General features: G+C 44.1%; 1 protein-coding gene across 1 annotated transcript; it reads right to left on the reverse strand.

Annotated features, from left to right (window-relative positions):
• Positions 1-10,634: 10,634 nt before the first annotated feature.
• On the reverse strand, positions 10,635-12,667 carry LOC142776849 (uncharacterized). The gene is made up of 4 exons (XM_075881198.1): positions 12,283-12,667; positions 11,411-11,563; positions 11,116-11,187; positions 10,635-11,043 (listed from the first exon to the last, which is right to left on the reverse strand). The coding sequence occupies exons 1-3, from the start codon at positions 12,439-12,441 to the stop codon at positions 11,128-11,130; spliced, it is 372 nt and encodes a 123-aa protein (XP_075737313.1). The 5' UTR covers positions 12,442-12,667; the 3' UTR covers positions 10,635-11,043; positions 11,116-11,127.
• Between the last annotated feature and the right edge of the window lie 1,925 nt (positions 12,668-14,592).

Below are 14,592 nucleotides of genomic sequence, written 5' to 3' on the forward strand. Positions count from 1 at the left end.
GAAAAAGGAGGCGTTGTCCAGGCCTAGCAAGAATTCAGTCTTCATGCCTGGTAAAACGTGTGCTTGGACTGCCCACTTTATCTTCCCTATTTCCAACTGTATGTGTACGCGGCCCAAAGTTTTTGTGGTTGAGGTAACTTGTTGGACACTAATGCATGGATCCTTGAGCAACAGCAGCTTGAGTTTTTTTAACAGAACTTCATTGATACAGGTAATAGTCGCTCCTGTATCCAGAGTTGCGTTCACCATGTGTCCGTTCACAAGTGCACCAAAACGTATTGATGAAGCTTTGGGCCGCCCTCTTCGTTTCCTTGGTTGTCAGTTAGAGTAGACACCATTTCACGACGAGGGCACTCATTGTGCCGGTGAAACTTATTCGGCAAACTAGCGGATGCACAATGTCGGAACTCACGTTGAGGGGTGCGCATCGATTCTGCAGGGAGCCATGGTCTCATAGAATGAGGCTCTCGATGCATGAGCTGCCCTTTTGACGAGTGTTGGGAAGCATTTCTGTAAACAGAGCCTTCCGCTTGCAGCAAGCCACTTGGCCGGGGTGGTGAGCGTCAATCCAGCGAGGCGCCTTTCGATCTCCTCAGGTACACCGTCGGTCAATCCTGATACTATGTGAACGTCTTTCAAGTCTGCGAGGCGACCAAGGTGTGTCTTCTCTTCGTAGTAGTGCCTGATGCGCTGTTCTCTTTTGAGCCTACAGTGTATGAATTGGCGGAAAAGGTCGCTAACAGGTGCAGAAAATTGTGCTATCATGCTTGTTTTGATGGCTTCCCACGTATCTTCTGCGTAGAAAATCTCGGTGAGGTACCAACAGAATGCCTCACTTTCCAGGTACTCGCTGATGCAGTCGATGCGATCTCGTTCGGACCAGCTCACGTTGCTCGCCTTCGTTTCGAAAAGGTGCAACCACTTGTCAACAGGGACGTCGTCTTCAGCTTCGGTGTATTTCGGCAGAGTGATCATCGTCTTTGGTGGGCTCATGATGATGCTGCGGTAGATCCTGTCGACTTAGTGTAAGGGATGAGACATGGCGTCAGTCAGAACACCAGTTTCTTCTGACTCTTCATTTTCCTCACCTTCTTTTCCCACAATCACCTGTGAAGCGTCATATATATATATATATATATATATATATATATATATATATATAACGATACAAGGCATAGCTGCACTATTAACAAAGTTTCACTCTTGCAGCCAATTCGAATACATGTAGCGGCCCAAACGAAACCTAAAAACGCCACCAGCGACCCACTTTCTTGAGCCAAGAAACGATTCTCTCGCAAACGTGCTGCGCAGTGTTCCAGTTTATTTTCATGTGAAGCAATCTACGAAAATATTACGTGAAGAGCAAATATATATATCAGTATTCAGTAACTCTTAAAGACGGGATTCACTATCAGTAACTCTTAAAGACGGGATTAAATCTAATCGAGAAGGTGAACAACGAGAGTCATATTTTATCCACCAATTTAACACCCTCGATGGAGGAATGAAGAGAATCAGGGGTACACTTGCAGCAATTAAAGCATTAGAAAACAATAATGGCAATAATGAAAATAATAACTGAGTTCACAGCACTGCAGCTGGGAAGGGCACTGGACAACTCAAAACATTTCAATCAATTAATCAATCAATCATTTTATTTCCTTTTAATTAGGTGGAGTTCAGGACTCAATGCTCAAGAGCTTGACGAGGTCCTCACCGTGATCACAAGTTGACAAAGCAGCAGGAATGGCAGACAATCATTAACAACAAATATGAAATAAACATTATAGGTACAACATCACAAAAAGTAACACAAGAAGTTTATGAAAACAGTGCTAAGATAAAAAGAAAATAGTTCAAATGTATGGTCATGAAGTGGCATGAACATGAAAAGCAATAATAAAAAGGAAAGGACGGGCATAAATTCTGAGAGATGTATCACTGAGGAAAATGTATTAGTTGGGCAAAGTGTTCAATCTGACAGTTTTGTTTAGAGGAAGGATCGAAATCTTCGCAGTTTGAAAAGTTTAACAAAGAAGGTAGTCTGTAGGACAATGATTGCTTGTCATAAAAAGTTCTTGGGGTGGGTACAGTCCAAACTTCTTTGTGCCTGGTGAGTCGAACACTTGTGTTTACGCTAAGTTTAGCAAAATTTATTGTGGTACTGGTAACATGCTTGACAAACTCTTTGTAGCATAACATCAGCCTGTAATTGTACAAAAATAAAACTGGAAGAGTATCATATTTTAGAAAAAGAAGTTTTGTGGAGGACAGATAGTGTTCAGCCACAATATGTCGTACGGCCCTTTTCTGTAGTAAGTGCAATTTATATATATATATATATATATATATATATATATATATATATATATATATATATATATATATATATATATATATATATATATATATATATATATATATATATATATGTGTGTGTGTGTGTGTGCGTGTGTGTGTGTGTGTGTGTGTGTGTGTGTGTGTGCGTGTGTGTGTGTGTGTGTGTGTGTGTGTGTGTGTGTGTGTGTGTGTGTGTGTGTGTGTGTGTGTGTGTGTGTGTGTGTGTGTGTGTGTGAATGTCCTGTATACAAAGAATCATTACTGATCATTGTCCGATTCACAATACTACCAAGATATATATGTTAGAGAAATAAATGCCCCCGACGCAGAAAATAATAAGCAAACTATATGTTTATAAATAAAAAAGGCATTAGGCTCGGCCATTTAGTTGAGACTGAATTTAGAGCCAGTGTACGTTTTAAATAGTCCCAATAGCATTATTAATGAAGTGATGAGTTGTCATACGAGTGAGATCAAGAAGAAGATCTTGTGCTTTTTTAATTGCTTTAATCGGACAGCCAAACTCACCGCGTGGATCTAATGGAGCGCCGGTGTGGAGAACCATCTACCTTCAAAAAATTAACTGTCGGGCTTATTAGTTGTGCACGATTAACTTTGGCGTATTACCGCAAGCCAGGGGGCGGCACACCTGGACCGTGCCCCCCCCCTCCCAACATTGTTTTCGTCTAGGCGCACAGAGCAAAAAATGACCATTTCAAGGGGATGCCCTCGCCGAACTCACGCCCCCCCCCCCCCCCTACCACGAAGAGTCAATCTTTCAGAAGGGTAAACGAGGGATTGCCACTTGTATTGCACAGTCTTTTTCGTACACTAAGCATGAAGTTCGTCCTGACCTCAAGGTCGAACACATCTTGATAAAACTCATTCCGAACGCGCACCTCAAACAGTCGGTCTTTCTTCTTAACGTATACAGCTCACCTGCCGACAGCAGACAAACCTTCATAGCTCTCTTTCAGAAGGCATGCAAGATAGCAGGCGGCAACCCGCTATTGATTGCGGGTGATTTTAACGCTGCGCACCCCAATTGGGGTTACGGATACCTCCACTCGAAAGGCAAAGCGCTTGCCACGCAGATAGCACACCACTAGCTGTCTCACTCTACTCACAGACCCCCGCGTTCTCTACACACACGGGTAACTCGATAATAACAGATACTACTCCTGACTTAACACTAGTGCGAAACATCCGTAACTCTACATGAACTAACACACAGGTCAACCTAGGTATAGTGATCACTACACCTGTAGCATCACCATAGCTGCATCCAGTCCACCACCGCGTAAATTCGAGGTAGTCGACTGCATGGGATCATTTTCGCACCCTTAGAAAGCAATATGACAAAACCTACACCTGTGTTTGAGGCCTGTTCGCTCGGTCACAAGAGGATGAAACGAGAGCCACAAAGGAAACAGAAACCAATCGCGATGTACAGTGCATGGACAGCCGACTTGCTCCCCTCATCGAGGCGCAGCAAGCGTACAGGCAAAATGGAAATCTCAAAAGCTCAACCACCGTCTTCCCAAAAAGATCGCGGAGGTCAAAAAGCAAATCGAAGAGCACAGTCGCACTTTAGCTAGACAGCAATGGGACAAGGTATGCAACTCGGTAGACGCGCAAATGAGTAAAGGATCCAAATGGAACCTGCTTGAACATCTGTTGGGGAACAAACCCACAAAATCCAATCAGCAATTCACCATAGATCGCTTGATTCATAAGTTTCACAAGGAAAATTTTACGGACGAACAGATTACACACGAGCTCGCGTCGCTCTACCTCTGTACCGAATCGAGCTCGGAGTGAGTGAGAACAACTTTATTATAGACGGGATCACAAACAAACTACTCAAAAATCTAGCGGACAAGGACATAGACCTCCTCACTAAATACGTCAACGAGGTATTCGAGATCTGGTGAAATCCCGCTCGAGTGGTGCGAAGCCACCATCGTACTCATACTTAAGCCGGGCAAACCCCTTGAGCTTGGCTCACTCAGGCCCCTCACCTCGTGTGAGGCAAGGTGGCTAGGCATGTCATTCTCAAACGGGCCACGAAACATGTGGAAGAGAAACACCTCCTCTCTTTTAATCAAATAGGCTTCCGCCCGTCCATGTCGACCCAGGAAGTCATGCTTATTCTGAAGCACAATATCATAACGGGCAAGTCCAGGGACACCAGGGCCGTGCTTGCACTAGAATTAGAAAAGGCATTCGACAACGTTAAGCACTCGCACAAACTACAAGCGATTGCTGACGCTGGACTCAATAACCGCTTCTCTGCATACGTGCGGTCGTTTCTCAAAGACCGCAAAGTCACCATTAGACTAGGCTGTTTGGGTTTCAAGACGTACGACTTGGGTTCCAGAGGCACGCCGCCGGGAGCAGTTCTCTCTCGATTTCTCTTGAACTTAGCTTTGAATGCTCTCTCGAGAGAGAATTGAGCTCAATCGATGGCTTGGGCCACGCATTCTACGCCGATGATATTACCATCTGGTGTGGGGGCGCTAGCGATGGGGCCATTGAGCGCAATCTACAGATGGCGGTGGACAAAGTGCAGGCCTTCCTCCGACAGACAGGCTTACGGCTATCGGCCAGAAAATCTGAACTTTTACTCTACAGGGCAAAACTAGGCCCTAAATGGATCCCCAACTCACCCATCTCTGTAAACACAGAAGACGATAAGCAAATACCACAAGTCACTTCGGTTCCTATATTAGGAGCGATCCTGCACGAGGACGGCAGGAACGGACTCAGCATAGAGCGCACAGCCACTAAAGCAGACTCCCTAAACTAATCAAACGCGTTGCCAACAAACGAGGTGGACTATCGGAAGAAAATTTACGGCGTCTCTTCCACGCTTTTCTCATGAGCCACATCAATTACGTAGCCATAGCTCACCCCTGGACAAAAGGAGATGTGAACAAGCCTAATTTGATCATTGTAAAGAGTATCAAACAGGTACTTCGGCTCCCCATTCAAACCAACACACAGAAACTTATGGTGCTAGGCCTTCATAACACTTTCAGTGAGATTGGTAAGGCCCAGAAGCTAGCCTAGATTGCTCGACTCTTCTCGACTGAGGCGGGGCGTCAACTCCTGACGTACCTCAAAATAAGCTCTCCAATCATCAACCAAAGATAGTGCACGCTGCCGTCAGAGCTTCGCGAACGCCTCATCGTTTCCCCGCTCCCGCGTAACATGCACCCGCAATACAAACCCGGCCGACGTAAGGCTAAAGCAGCCGTCCTCCTCAAAACGGCTGCAGCAATGCCCGATTGAGTAGCTTTCGTGGACGCCACTCAATACGTTAATTCCAAGCACTTCGTAGCAGCCGTTACGTCGCTACAAGGTGAACACCTCACTTCTCGAACACTCCTCAACACGGATGCAGACCGCGCGGAACAGGTAGCTATATATATATATATATATATATATATATATATATATATATATATATATATATATATATAGCATAAGATTTGGCAACCATGCACGGATCGCAAAACAGTCTACAGAGACTCCAAAGCCACAGCTAGGGCCTTTCGTGCCGGCCTGGTTTGAAATGAAGCAGCCCGCGTGCTCTCGCGTGCAACGTGGGCCTATACTCAACACTTGATCTGGTTCCCCGGCCACGTGGGCCAAGATGCTCACCCCTCATCCCTAACGCCAACGAGCTAGCTCTCTTCCAGGCGCGAGACTTTACTCGCCACGTCAGGAGAGAAGGCGGCCCAAGGCCCAAGGGCGAGCCATATGGCAGCGGGACCCGCTCCTAACGTACAACGAAATTTGTCAGCGCTACCGCCTTGAGCACAGAAAGTTTCCTCTACCTCATCCTCATCTAACGAGACCGCAAACTCTCACTTTACGTCTGTTACAAACAGGTGCTTACCCTTCATCATCATCATCAGCATCATCATCATCATCATCATTATCAGCCCGACTACGTCCACTGTAGGACAAAGGCCTCTCGCATGTTCCGCCAGTTAACCCGGTCTTGTGCTTGCTGCTGCCAATTTACACCCGCAAACTTCTACCCTTCACCCTTCACCTATTTCTTATTCACGTTTTATTAGTGAAATAAAGCCGGGCTGCCTTCGATGTGGGCTCCCGAGATGCAATTTGCGACAATATAGCTTCTTTAGCGCTAAATGAATGCATTGACATCTTTTGTGTGCCTCTAGAAAAAATCTTCAATTTATCTTTTTATACGTCAACCTACCCCGAACTTCTTAAATTGTCAAAGATTATCCCGATATACAATGCAGGTGACAAAAACATACCAGAAAACTACCGTCCCATTTCCATTTTAAGTATCAAAAATATTGTGTTTGAAAAGTTAATAGTTAAACAAGTTACGTCTTTCCTAGAACACAAAAGTATTCTTACAACCTGTCAACATGGGTTTAGAAAGGGCAGGTCAACCGACACAGCTGTTTTGTCACTTTTCGAACTTATCAATTTTCACCTAGATAACAGCAGAACAGTGGCAGGTATATTTCTAGATATAAAAAAAGCCTTTGATACTGTCAATCACAACATATTAATAAATAAACTAGAATGCTATGGCTTTCGCGGAATGTGTCTTGAGTTCTTTAAAAGCTATCTGGAAAACCGTAAACAAACAGTGCAATTAGCCAACACTCAATCAGAGTTTCTTACTGCAACTATAGGAGTACCCCAAGGTTCTGTTCTTGGACCAATATTTTTCTCGCTGTTTATTAACGACTTGCCTAGCGTGGTACAAAACTTCTCCATATTTATGTATGCTGATGATACAGCTCTTATATGCGCTCAAGATTCTTTTAACCAAACCATAGCATCTGCGAACTCAGAGCTTGTTGATATTCACCAGTGGTTCTTTTCAAATAGATTAACATTAAATATACAGAAAACCAAGTACATTGTGTTTACTTCAACACGCAAAACCCTTGAGGAACACACATACACACTCACACTAAATAATTCAGTGCTGCAAAAAGTACATACGATAAAATACCTAGGCGTTACCCTTGATAAAAATTTTAACTGGAAACCTCACATTGCCGAGGTCTGCAAAAAAATTCAGTAAAGCTTAATTTCTTTTACATAAATGTCGAGACCTTTTTGATTTACCGACTTTACGTGTAATTTACTGTAGCATATTCCATAGTCATTTTAACTACTGCGTTGTCACCTGGGGTCACACATACCGCACGTACCTAGAACCAATAATAAAACTTCAGAAAAGAGCAATACAATTTATAACGAATTCAGACTATATGGCACACACACTACCACTCTTCCAAAATCTAAACATCATGCCGTTCAACACCCTAATAGATTATAAAACAGCTCTCATGGTCAATTCAAATATAAACACTAACTATCCAGTTTCCTCAGCAAACTTTTCATGTTCTAATTATGAAAGCCGTAACAAAGTAAAAAGATAATACCTGACTCAGCAAACAAAGAACGTATACGGTAAAAGAAAACTTACTGCTAATGGAGTCGCCATGTGGAATAACCTTCCACAAGAAATAAAACAGAATAAGAATTTCTCTCTTGCACTAAAAAATATTTATAAATAAATTATAGACGCCCAATAATACAATGCTAGAAATAGTTATAATAAATACATTTTCAAAAAAACTTATGTAGCACACTACTACAATACTTACGTACACGCCTATCTGCATTTATATAATATGTATGTATACATTAGAATGTATTTTCCTTCAGTCCTTAATCAGTATTGTTATGCTGTACAGATACATATGTGATGATTAGTTTACATATATCACAATGCACTCAATTATTTGTTGTGAAGTTTGATATGTTCTCAAACGATGTCTTATATGTCTTTCTTTCTTTTTTCTGTCTGCATCCATGTTCATGATCATTCGCCAAGCACTGTAAATTCATTACGTTATGTTCAGTACTCCATGTGTAAAATACTTGCATTTGTAAACTTTCTTTTGTGTGTAAATGACATGCCCTTTTATAAATTACTTTTTTTGAATGAATCCCAACTAGCCTTTGGCTAGGGATTCAGATGCAGTTTTTTACACTGTTGTATACTGTACACTAATTTTATGTCAATAAAACTCAATTCAATTCAATTCAATTTGCAACATATGGCGTGGAAATGCCCCATGCTGCGCGCGGCTGCAGGGTCTCCAGCCACGGAGGAACAGTGGACCGCTCTCCTCACAAGTCCGAAAGAGGAAGATCAACTTCGGGCTGTCCAGAGAGCCCATGACCTGGCCGTCGAGTTCCACCTCCCGGTCCCGTCGTGGATGCGGCCCGTGGACGAGCCCCTTTAGGGGCACTTGTCTTCTCGTGAGAAAATAAATTACGCTTCAGTCAGCCCCCCCCCCCCCCCCCTCCCGAAAACATTTTCTGGCTACGGGTCCACCGCAAGCATATCAGGTATTACTTTACATTATGCACAACATCGGCCCAAGGGCGTACATATACACATGCGTTTTTTTAGAGAAACCGAGAAAGACATAGATTTTTCTACTGCAAACATCATTAGGCTTGCTCCAATAATTTGTTCGCCAGCGTGCCCATGTCTCCAAAATACCTCAGAATCTACATATATGCCCCACTATCGTCCATATTCAGGGTTAGCTTTGGATTTCACAGGGGCTTGAATTAGCCCGTAAGAAAGTATATAGCAGCGAATTAACGATATAGGTACAGCACAACTCTTCAGTCTTAATCATACGTATGGTTTTACGTTCCAAAACAACGATAAGATTATGAGGGAAGCCGTAGTAGAGGGTTCCGGAAATCTAGACCATATGGTGTTCTTTGATGAGCACTGACACCGCACAGCAGAAGGGCCTCAAGCATTTTTGCCACCATCAAAATGCGCCCGCCGCGGCTGGGATTGAACCCGCGACCATGGGGTAAGCAGTCGGGCACAATGACCGCTGTTCCACTGAGGCGGACCGTTGTTAATAATATTATCTTGGGTTTCACGTGCCAAAACCACAATTTAATTAAAAGCCAGGCCGAAGTCGATGCATGGCTAGCATATTTTGAATCATCTGGGGTTTTTTAATGTGCAGTGACGTCGCATCGTACACGGACCTTACCCCCGTATTCTTGAGAAAGCCTATGGAAGCGCCATCTCTAGGCTGGGAAAGTCACCGCATATCAGTGGTAATTTGCTGCTATTCTTGAGGAGCGCAGTGTCATTTTTATCCGAGCAGCGGCGCAGTGCGCAACTCTGTCAGGTGAAGGGTGAAAGTCGAGTCGAGGAGCGTTTGTGAATACAGGGGTTAGCCGCGCAGCCGGAGTAATCTTGTTTCCTGTGTTCGATGTATTGCTTGCGGTAATGTGTGCCCCTCATTTATAGACCACTAATCCAGCTGAAGTAATGCGATCTGTTCACGTGACCAAGACAACGCACTTATCTGAAACACGTGATACTGCCGGCGCAGAGAGCTCACTAGATACAACTGAAAGGAGCTTAGGGAGAAACACCTGTGTCGCCTAGAGTTACTGTATATATACAGTAACTCTAATGTCGCCGATAGCTAGCGCCAAAGCCGATGCGGCGACTGGAAAGAGAACTAGCGCTCTCACAGGCGAAGAGGAGCATTCGGCGGGCCGCACCAAAGGGTGAGATCGAGCGGCCATGCTATGGTGGCTAGAAGGAAAGGTGTCAGCATCGGCACGCCGGAGAGCGAGCGAAAATTCATCCGGATGCGGCGACGCTGCGGTCGCTTTCGTAAGGCCCCTGTATTTTTCAAAGGTAGCGCAAACTCCCTTCTCCGCGCCGTTTTCTCCTCGCCCGCTACTCTCAGCCGCCATGAAGGAGCGACTCACGCGGAGCGCGCCGCCGGACGGTTTCGTTTTGTCGCGCGGCGCGTTGAAGTAAGGCCCCTAGGGGCCTTACGTTGAAGTCCTTGCTTAAAACGCGCCAATTCTTGGCGTAAATGCACAACGGTGCTCGCAAATACTGTGTAAGAACAACCGTGTGCGATCGGCCAGTGCCTTAGGTATCCTCGCGTTTTGAGGGGAACCAAATGTACCAAATGCCGCCCTATCGCAATCTGCATTTGCAGTACTCATCGTCGATTTAATCTGGGGCCTGCTTCACAAGATAGAAAAATCTGGGCTTTGTGTAATTTTTCTTGGGTTTATAATCTGCCTTTGCAGTACTCATGGTCGATTTAATCTGTTTCCTGCTTCATAAGATAAAAAAATCTGGTCTTCATGTAATTCTTTTTGGGTTTATAAGTGTGGAACAGCCCCTCAAAAGTTAATATGAGTGCTCTTGGAGCTCGAGTTTGTACAGGAACAACAGAGCCCTACTGAAATTTGGGACATGCATGCCTGCTTCCATAATGGGACGTGTGTAAACGATTCATCCATAAAATACCACAAACGTTTAGTGGGATGAAGGTAGATTTTATTGAGTGCGCAAATAAAATGCGGGAAGCATCGAATGATCACTAACGCTGCGAAACATTCCAGTAGAGCGACGACAGGGTGAAACAATTTCGCTATCAAATCAGATAGCCTCTGATTTGATGCTTCTGATCAGAGATAGCCTCTGATTTGATGCATGAATTGTAAATACAAAGGCTAGAGGCGTGAACATTTGCCATCACAGTGCAGTTAACTCACAAAATGGTCTGCCCACTGGTTCAGGGTCATGGTTTATTGACGTTGCTGTGTTGTCCGAGGAGGCAGCTGTAAGCATGAGTTGCGTAAGTACACAGTCTAAAGGCGCAAACATTTGTCATCACAGCGCAGTCAACTCACAAAATAAACTGCTCACTGGTTCAGCGTCCGGGGCCCTCCCCACTGACGTTTCTGGCTCATCCAAGGATACAGCTGTAAGCAAGAGTTGAGCAAGTACAGTGTAGGGGTGGGGATGTTTGCTGCCACAGTAAGACAGAATTGGATGCCGAATCAATCAGGTTCACAGGTCATAAAGATAAATGCAGCAACTATGCTATTTGCCAGCGATCCAAACACACTGTATTGTCATATAAACCTCAAAACATAATCGCATTCACAACACAAGAGAGGAATAGAAACTATAAAGGGGCCTCACCAAAACCGTTTCATTCCCCCTTTTGCGGGGTGGCTTGCGCTCTTTCGGAAGAGGCCGATGCGCAAATATAGAAGGAACCGCATTTGGCTTGAGTTTCTTGATCCCAGTTTGTGCCAGAAGTGCTGGCTCATACTGATCCATCGTGAAGTGTTTCTGAAAAATACCGACATCCTCTTTCGCATTTTTGCAGTTTGGCTGATGTGATATTGCCGAAGCAAAATATTTTGCTTCTTACGTTAAAAATGCAAACAGCCACAAAAGCTAGATGATTTTCTAGCATTTAGTAGGTGCCTTTCTCTTTGTTAATCGAAAGTGTACAACTTCGCAAGTATGTTCGAAATTTGAACGAAAGTATCTATGCGTTTCACAAATAAACAACTATACAACATTATATTTACCATACACTCTCTTATATTAGCTGTACACGCATTCACAAAATTCGGTCATGGAAGTGCGCAAAAGTGAGATAAATATGAAAGAATACAAACTGAGAACACAATAAACCACAATAAAACAATGAACGCCGAAATTATGCCTACAGGTAATCAAAGTTCGAGCGAAAAAAAAAAGAAAAACGATCAAAGACGTGGTTGATCTCTGGAGAAGCATAATTGCTTCCGCTGCAAACTGTTCCATTTAGAAAGCAAATCGCGAACGCCAAACATTGAACAGTAATTATGTTGTGGCCGTATTCGAATATTCGAGCAAGCTAAAAACGATCGAGCTGTCGTCGTGGTTGAAATCGTGCGAGAAAGCGTCGACGGAAACTTCAAGCTGCTTTTGTTTAACATGAACCTGAACCAAGGATGAGCTTTATCTGAAAGCCTTCCGGAGGCATGTCTACGCGAAGAAGTTCTGTAGTGAGTGCTTACCTCGCAAAACCTCCCTCGGTGACAATCGAAGTTTTTCCTGCCGATGCGATGCAGCCATACCGCTCTCCGCTCCTCATTATTTTTCCCTCGTGGAACCACAAAAAGCTTGTCGCCTTTTGCAATGCTGCTGGAGCAGCCAACGGCACAGCAGGTCGGCATTGCGCTGCATCCGAGCCCGCCTTGCTAAAGGCAACACACAAGGGGGCGAGATGCAGTGCGCTCACTCATGGCGTCGCTGCCCGGCGGAGCCGAGGGGTCAACAAGGTTCATTGGTCACGTGTCGCGCCTGGTCCAATAGGGTAGCAGAAACGCGCGCCGGAGTGAAGAGAGACGTAGAGGGCGGGGAGGAAATTCTCCTCCGCTTTTTGTACAACGGTTTGCGCTACCTTTGAAAATTACAGGGGCCTTACGCTTTCGAAATGTCCCTCCTCGCGCCGGCGCACACGTATCAGTCGTTTTTGGTTGCAAGTATTTCACGCTACCATGTGGATTACAACGAAGTCTAACGGTCACAATTTTAGCGGCGTGCTGCAAAGCGTGTATTGGCACTGAAAACTAGTGTTTTTAATTAACTTCGTAGTATATCAGCTACGAAGCTTAGACGATAGAGAATCAAGTGACTTGCCGTGAGCTTGACACCAAAACCAAGTCTGTGCAGTTTTCAAATTTGATGCCGTAGTGTTCTCTGTGAAGTCTCAATGCACATAAAGGTATACCAGCAACCGTTATTTTTATGACTCGCGCAATCAAGATCTAATTTTACGAGCAAGACATTTATTTTCTCGAGAGCAAAAAACAACATGAAAAATAAACACAACATATGCATCAAGGTTGAAGAAAACTGCAAGTTTTATGAAACTCAGCTAAAGCAAATGAATAAGGCAACTAAAGAGAACAATAAATATACCTTGATACAATGGGCATACGTATACACATGACATTGAGATCTCATTGGCAAACATTGATACAGTAACGAACCAGTCCAAGAAAAAATTAATTTCTGCATATGTGAAACACAGTCAGACAGTGACATCACAGTTGTTAATCAAAGATTTATAACAATGTGAACAAGACCATAGTAAAATCACAAGAAACAACAAAGTGTGTGCAATGCATAATAACATAAAGTAAAACCTTGTTCGCTGAGTTAACACTGACAGTTAGGTCATACGTCTTAACGTCAAGAACTTCATTTTCTCTCTCTCTTTTTTATAGGACCCATTTTCCCCAGCAACGAGAAAATGCATTCTGGACAGTGTAAAGAAACTAATTATCTGATTTGTCACTTCCAGTTTGTGGTGTTCACAGCCGACCATATTTAACCTTTTCACAGACAGACAACAGATAAGGTCTGTTATGCCGCCACTTTTCAACTTGTTGAAACTGAAGCAATACGCAAATGCATCTTCCATAGCTTTGAGCAGGTCTGTTGAGGACTCGGAACGGTACAGAAGGCATTATTCTGCCGGAAGCAAGCTGGAATTCTGAGTGTTGCAACAACCTGCTACATTCGTTGCACTTCGACTTTTTCATCATCTTCCGGGCCACGTAGCCACTGACGTAATAAATGATCAGGGAGTCGCTTTTGCGTCCAATGAGATCAGTGCGGTCAGGGAAGGCTTCACAAGCCATAATAATTTCATGAACCTCATTGAGGAGCCCCACATCAAGCAGCTCATCCAGCTTATCCTGCAATTTTATTGAATTATTGTGGATGCCAGGACATGGAATGCTGCTCGAAACAACAGAAGGTATGTTTCCTCTGGAGGATGACCAAGCCAAACTGTATAAACTGAGGCAATTCACAAAGATCGAAAATTGTGTCGGCGAAGCGTGATCATTCGAGCCAAACATTTGCTTTAGAATTCCAAAAAGATTTTAAGTGCGTCTTGGCAGAGGCGAGATGTCATGAAGAATTTATAGCCCAAGGTTTCCGTGACATATTGCCGAATGGAAAGGGTTAGAGTGACGTGGAGTCCTTCGGCAGTTGATTCACTCAGGAACCCACCCTCCTTAGGCACAGCTTTTTCCGAAATTGCTAAGAACCCATTGATAACATGCTTGTAGCTACGGACGATGAATCTTACGTTGAAATGAGCTTCGCACACAACGCAGTTCTTTTCGTGTGGTTTGTCAGCGTGATGAATCGTACGCTCCCAGGCCTTGCGCTGTTCGTCGTCGGCGGAAGCACAGAAGAGAGACGTTTTCTTCCCTTGTTTTCTGGCCGAAGCATAGTCCGCATTGCATCCAGGTGCAAAGCAGTGTCTTTGCTGTTTACTCATCGCTGTTGCATGGTCACATTGGCACGTA

Source organism: Rhipicephalus microplus, chromosome X, assembly GCF_043290135.1.
Source record: "Rhipicephalus microplus isolate Deutch F79 chromosome X, USDA_Rmic, whole genome shotgun sequence".
Taxonomy (NCBI): domain Eukaryota; kingdom Metazoa; phylum Arthropoda; class Arachnida; order Ixodida; family Ixodidae; genus Rhipicephalus; species Rhipicephalus microplus.